At 37.4% G+C, this 7,181-nt stretch overlaps 1 protein-coding gene across 1 annotated transcript; it reads right to left on the bottom strand.

Annotated features, from left to right (window-relative positions):
* Positions 1 to 3,198: 3,198 nt before the first annotated feature.
* sdf2 (stromal cell-derived factor 2) lies at positions 3,199 to 6,762 on the bottom strand. Its single transcript, XM_028595774.1, has 3 exons — positions 6,513 to 6,762; positions 5,614 to 5,810; positions 3,199 to 4,461 (listed from the first exon to the last, which is right to left on the bottom strand). Exons 1-3 carry the CDS (start codon positions 6,700 to 6,702, stop codon positions 4,162 to 4,164), a joined length of 687 nt encoding a protein of 228 aa, XP_028451575.1. The 5' UTR covers positions 6,703 to 6,762; the 3' UTR covers positions 3,199 to 4,161.
* Positions 6,763 to 7,181: the final 419 nt, after the last annotated feature.

The raw sequence follows: 7,181 nt of genomic DNA, 5'->3' as shown, positions 1-7,181 counted from the left end.
AGCCATGTTTACAAGGTGTTCAGAAGTGAAGAACAACGCCACTGAATTTGAGCTTTGATATGTGTTGTGTCGAAATCACAAGGGCAGTTTGGTCTGTATTGGTGAACATTACCTATTTTTAATGGCAAAACCAAGAATATCTTTTCCCCCACAACCCAATTTGTGTTGTCGCACCATTCTTCAGCTCAGGGTTGGATGAGAGACTAAAGGTGACTGCTTCAGTACCTGTGGTAGTTGCTGGGGTCATAGCTATGTTTTATGGTTTAGACCTTATAGTACTACAATTGTATAAAGCTTACTGGAGTGAAAAAGATTGGACAAGACCTTGTCGGATTTTACCATTATGTTAATCTCCTTTTATAATGGAGCCCCCACCCCCCCGAGGTTGAACATACCACCGATTCAATTTGAGAATGTTTTTTATGTGGATGTCGAGCTGAGCGATAAAGAAATTGTCATTGTTAATCTACTGTTGGTATAGTATCCTAATTATAGGTTCCTATTATGTTATTGTTTTCCAAATGTAAAAGATGTTCAACAAATTATCATTTGAAACTAAGAATACCTGAGATTACGTTTTTATTTAACACATTTAAAGAGTCAGTGGAACACAGTTCATTACAGTGAACATAATTTCTATTATTTTATGTGATTATTTTTATGATATTAATAGATATAGTAAACATATTTTCGTTAATATTGTGACAATTATTTTAACCGATTCGCCCAGCCCTTAGTTGATGCCATCTTTGAAATACACTTGTTGGTGTTCATTGCTACTGATTGCCACATGTGGATTCCTAAATTGTATGGTGCTCCCCTCGGACATGATTGGATTAGAGACTGATTTGTTCTCATTACTACCTTAGAGCGATTATTTGTTCTTTGTCTAATGAAAACAAAACTAGATATTTCAACTAAACTAACGTGCAGCCATGTGAGTTTTTATGCTGTCCAGGTCTGACAAAATATAATGGGGAGAGGGCTTTCTCTTGAAATAAAAAATAAAAATTGCTTTGTAAGATCAAGTATCACAGCAAAAATGTATTATACTGTAATTCAGTATGCATGTTGTTATTTAGATTTTCATGTCTTTGAAAGACAAGGAGATCCATTTAATGTTTCTTTGTGGTGGCACAGCCTTGGTTTAAATGTAGGTATGTATGTACTACTGTCACATATTTGAATTTCCAGTTTATACTGTAATAGCCATTTTTTCTAGTTTCTACCAGCTATTAATCAAATCAGAATGCAGGAGAGGGCATTTTCATAAATATGCAAATACAAGGTCACATCATCATCATCATCATCATCATCATTATCTCTGTTTCACATCATCTTGAGTAGAGTCTGTAGACCTCACTGTGGATGGTTAAAATTTACATTGAATACAATATATTGTGTGTTTTAGTCACATTAGGTTTTTACTGAATATTCTCACTGCCTCATAGTCCTCTGTAAACCGTTCTATAATGTATGCTACACTTATCCTTGTGAGTCAGTTTATGTCTTTGATATTCTCAGCACATTGACATTTGACCAATGGACCATGTTTTCACCTTTCTCTATTAGCATCATGGTCCTTTTGAAACCAGCATAGACCACTTTATCTTAACAATTCTCTAATAATTGTGCCATTCAGACCATCCTTGCATGGCTATGTAAGGGGTACTTGTGTGGAAGACCTTTTATCAACACTTTTTGAAGTTTACATTATTATACTGTATATCTGTAACAGGACAGAATTAGGTTATGATTTTCATGTTTTTGAAAGTTTCTTTTGAGATTTGTTTTTACCAAAACATGTTTTTACCTTGTAGATTGTATAGAGATAAAACTTAACACAAATACAACCTTGGCATGCTGCTTAGAAAAAAGAGGAAAGAAAACAGCAATAGTCACCAACTGAATGGATATTTATTTAAAAGTGCAAATAACATGTTTAATCTGTTTCACCTAAAACAATATATATATCCATATATGTTTATGCAATAAAACCTTGTTTTTATATAAATATAAAGCATCTGTGTTTAACTGTGAAAGATTTTTGTGCCTTGAGATTCTGAAATAATTTTTGACATAATAATATAATAATTCAAATGTTCAAGACCAACAACATTTACAATAATAACTAAACAATATTACACAGTAAAATAAAGGTAAAACATTCTTAAATAAGGCAATGGAATTACATATAACTTTTGGCTTTCAATAAGCTGGTGAGCAGAAACATTTTCACTGACTGTTCATTGTTAAAGTCATTATAAACCTGGCTTGTTGCTTTTCTTGTCACTTCTTGTTATCATTCTTGCTGTGTCATTTTAAATACTAACCCTAAAAATAGAACAAATAGATAACGCAGCATGGTTTTCACTAAGTGCCCTTTCCCATGCAGGTATCAGAGCGTACATAAAGGAGCTGCGAGTCAGAAGAGCAGCCTCTTCAAGTGCAGAAATCTCACTGCTCTGACATCACCTTCAAACAATACATGCAGGTCATGTAGCACTACAAACATAACTGCTTTGTGTGAACTAACCTTGGCAGGTGTGACAGACGTGCACACAAAGGTGACCCTTGAGATTTTCATCTTAAAACTATTTAGCTGGATGCAGTATGTGATGGCTAGAGGTGAATTTACACCTTTGTCAACATGTGAGGAGTGTCCTGTGGAGAAGTGCTGGCATCAGCACTCACTCTAAATCATGATAATTAGGGAACATAGGTCAAATGCAAGTGAGAATAGCCTCATAGAAGATGCACTCAAACCCCATTAACTTCCAGAAAATAAAGCAAAACATGTCATTAAGTGGACAAACAAGGCATTGTGCTAAGTGCAATGGCCCAGGGAGACATTTACAGCATGCCTTACTTGCAAATAATTTAGTCTGGTTTGATCTTTGTGGAGGTTGCACTTTATAATACGATTCCAACTTGCTCAGTTACTGAATAAGTGATCAAGTAAATGGACAAGTAAAATAAACTGTACATGATCTGTCTATACTGCAGTGTGCTCTTTTTATGTCATTATTCATGTTGGTATATTGTGAATGCAGTTATCAGGAGAGTCATTGATGACATCAGTGATTCATTTGAAGTCATCATGCAGAAAGCAGCACCTGTGAAGAGTCGCCAGATCATCTCATCTGTCGGGGTAACCAAATGAAAAGGAAGAAAATCCAATAAAGAAGTCACTATTACTGTTATGCATAAAAATCACTTTAATATGAGGTATTCATTGCATGTTTGTTGCTCATATGAACCTCTGGAACAGAGAGTTTATCTAACACATATATGCATGCACAGACAGCATCAATGCAAAACACTGTACTTTCTCCTAGCACTTTGAAACTGATCAAACGATGACATCCAGCATCCAGTTCAACGATGTACACATAAAAAAAATTCTCTTATGTCAGTTAGCGTTGAATAATTTATTATATGCAACACTGGATCGGAATTAAAGGGGGAAAAGGTAATTTACACCGGTAACACTGCTTATCTATTGTTCGAGTAGAATTTGGCTTACAAATATCATAAAAACACATTAAATTCTTATGTCTCCAAAAGTTGAAACCGCTCCACAATGTAAACACAAAAAGGATAAAGGCACAGGTCTAATAATGTTTTCTTTTACTTAAAAAAAACACAAGACTCACTTGATGACTCAAATGTAGTTCTGAAAATCTACACTGCCTTTTGTGTCGTGGTGTGACTGCTGATGGCAGTTATTTAACAATAAATAACAGCTGAGACGATGTAAAATGTCCCAAACTGTAAAAAAGATTAGTCTTTGTACAGTAAAACAGCCTTTTTAATATCTTTATGTCTTCTTGTACCCATTAAGGCAAACTATAATACTATTCAAATGTTGTTAGCTTGGTAGCTTAGTACTGTAGCTGCTGGATTTCTGAGGATTCAAGTAGAGTTTCCTAAATACAATGAATGTGAGAGAGGTTGGTATGGATTGATGAGGTGAAGTCATTGTACCCTGATCCATGACAGACTTTGGCACAGTCTCCTCAAAAGACTGACAGTCAAAAGGTGATGAGAGAGAAAAATGAGACAAGAGGTTGATGGTACGGGTGAAATTAGGGACAGAGGAAGGAATACAATTGTAGAAAGAGAGGACAATGGGAAGGGACAGAAGAAAAGAAAAAAAGTTTAAAACTCTGTGTGTAGGTGACTGTAGTCTCGGCTGCCCATTGGGATCTCGCTGGGTTTCATAAAGATACCCTCCACGGCCTTCCACAGGCTGTGCTGGCTGGGGCTCGACATGGCGTGAACTTCCCTCTGACCGTGGATTGGCCGTCCATACTGCTCCCCTGTCACTGATAGTAGTGCATCAGTGGCCTTGTGACGGAAGCGGACGGCCTCCTCGCGCTTCCACAAAGATCCCCCACAAAGAACTGTCCACTCGTCCAGGTGGTCTCCTTCCCCTTCGTCGCCAAACGCACTCACCTCCTGTGGGCGAGTGAGAAAGAGATTAGAAGAGAGGAATAGAGGAGCAGATGAGGTACCTTGCTTTTGTAAAAGCTTTTTGGGTCCATTTTACAACCCCTAACTGTAGAGACATAAATAATACCTTTGTTTGTTTTTTATCTTTTACCTTCTTCCTGCTGCTAAACTGGAGCCATCCACTGACTTACATTTTTGTACAACAGGAACAACTTTCACAGACCCAATGATTTACCAAGCTAGATATCCCAACACAGCCAACATTAAGACATTTTTGATTTGGCTGTTGTACACCCTTTGGTCTCCAGTGCAGGGTGTACTGACACCACTGACACCAATGTATCCAACATCTTGAGTGGATGAAGGAGTGCATATTACACTGTTGTTGCAGTGCATTGCAGATATTGTACATAAAATCTCTTCTATTGTGGTATGTGTAATTTTGTATTGCCATAGTGATAAAAACTCTGACTTGGTACATGTTCTGGAAACCAGGGTTGAGATACTGTTAAAATAAACAGACAGGGGTTGTCTATTTTCTGCCCATACCTATCTGCATCATGACATTCATGCAACAATCCTGTAAATCAAAAAGTGCCATAAAGCAGACCTATTTATTGATTCACGACATTGTCCACAATCATACAATACACTCATGGATGTTAAAGGAATAGCTACTTTGGTATAAACAGTATACCAAAGTGTCTGACAGTTGACACATTTCTTTTAATCACCTGGTACACATCTTCCAACCCCCTTACACTTTGAATGAACAGTGTTTTCACACTTTCTCAATATTGGAGAGGTTTTTTCTGACCTAAGGCTGTTTTCCCAGAGAGTGTGGTGCATGTGTAAAAGTTGCTGTCAACTCAGGTCCACCTCAAAATGTTGGTCTGGGTTTCTCTAGATGTAAGGATCAACCTCTTGGTATTTTACATCTCTGATTACATATTAGTAATTGTACTGCAATTAATTTCTCAGTGGCTCTAACTTGGCAGGGTAGTAATGAATTATAATAATATTTATATTCTCCCAATCAACTATTTTTTTTTAATTAGGCTGAAAATGTCAAACCATATCTAGAGGGAGTTATTTGGATAATGCTTCACATAACACCAAACCTCTCCTCCTTCCCCATGTACTTTTCACACCACCCACCTGGTTAGAGGACAGCGGGGAGGTGAAGTAGTGGCTGTGCAGGTTACGGCCTGTGTTGACATGGGTGAGGCGAATAGTCTGCTCGCACTTGACCGGTGTGCCCCGATGGCACAAGGCGTCACTTGTCCCACGGACACTCCAGTAGCTGTTACTGTCTTCCACTGCAGTCACCCCTGTTACAGACTGCTGCCCGCTACCTGTATCTCACACACACACACACACACACACACACACACACACACACACACACACACACACAAACAAACAAACAAAAAAACAAACACACACACGCACACACACAGTGAGCATAGACTGTTACAGAGATACTTAAAGTAAACAAAAGGGGGGAAAGTGAACAAACAAACCAGGCTAAAAATGCAAATGTGATTGATTAAGGAAGTTTAAGACTGCCAATACTAAACTCAATGTGGTCATGGTATGAAGGTCAGTAAAAACACTTGAATTTGTGATTGTTGTAACTTGTATTGGGTTCTGACTTTGAACCAAAGGGCTCATGTTGGCCAACAGCAATTTCAACAGCTCAAGTGGTTAACTTTGAGGACTAGAGCAATTTGCAGAAATAAGATTTAGGGCTGGTTAAAAGAGCTTTTCTAAGGAAAACGTTTATCGTGTTTATATATACAGTCTTAAATTGTCATCATTTGAGTAAATATTTGCTTTCTAAATAGGCCTTTCACCTAAAAGAGGTTAAATGTTAGTGTCATCAATCTTTTATGTGCCACGTACTGTTTGACTGTAACGTTACACAAGAGTCAACATGAATTATGTTAAATTGACTGCACGATACAATATAATATAATACAATTTACAATACAATATTAATTACAGATGTAACTGTTTATTAATGCGTAATAATCGTTGAATGAGAGGAAACTCACCGGAGCCGTAGCGTACGTCGTGCGAGTGTAGCCTTACATTGTGCTTTATATTTAACAGTTTAAGGACAGATCCGCATGTCACAAAACTCAGTTCCGTACCGAGTGACAGCCCAAATACACAGGATAGCAATATTAAAAGGATTGGTAGAGAGTGTGGAAGAACAGCACAACCTGAATCTAAGTTACCCATTCCTACTAAGAAAGAAGCAGCTGCCGATGCCTCTCTAAAATTTGTATTGTTTTACGCTACGTCATTATAGTGATACCGTATGCCAAGGTGAAGCTCAGGAAACAGCGCCCCTAGTGGCTCGGCATGGTAACTGTAAAGACCTTACTAAAGCTGTGATTTATTTTAGATTTATTTGGGGTTTATTTGGCATCACTGTGAGATATTTATGATAATATATATCCCCACTAAAACTAACAGCAGTTATACTGTACAGTCGTATTTACTTGTTTTAAATTGACTTCAAAATACTGCTGCTTGTTTACTAATCAATAATACAAATCTGTCTTGCTCCAGACTTTTACCCTCCAGACTTTTTAGGTCATCAGGGATCGGTCTTCTAACTGTTCCTAGGACCAAAGCAAACATGGTTACACTGTTTTGAGTTATTATGCTTCACACCATTGAAATAAACTTCCAGAACTATTTTATAATGGCCTCTT

The sequence above is a fragment of the Perca flavescens genome, chromosome 13 (genome assembly GCF_004354835.1).
Source record: "Perca flavescens isolate YP-PL-M2 chromosome 13, PFLA_1.0, whole genome shotgun sequence".
Classification (NCBI taxonomy): domain Eukaryota; kingdom Metazoa; phylum Chordata; class Actinopteri; order Perciformes; family Percidae; genus Perca; species Perca flavescens.
Note: the sequence above shows the minus strand (reverse complement) of the source record. Positions and strands in the feature narration are given on the sequence as shown.

What these genes read in the sequence shown, in the direction of transcription:
- sdf2 (XM_028595774.1), bottom strand. Translation starts at nt 6,702, where the DNA reads ATGGGTAACTTAGATTCAGGTTGTGCTGTTCTTCCACACTCTCTACCA. An exon ending in CGACGTACGCTACGGCTCCG is followed by an intron (nt 5,811 to 6,512) that starts GTGAGTTTCCTC and finishes TGTGAGATACAG; the next exon opens with GTAGCGGGCAGCAGTCTGTA. An exon ending in CCCCGCTGTCCTCTAACCAG is followed by an intron (nt 4,462 to 5,613) that starts GTGGGTGGTGTG and finishes ACTCGCCCACAG; the next exon opens with GAGGTGAGTGCGTTTGGCGA.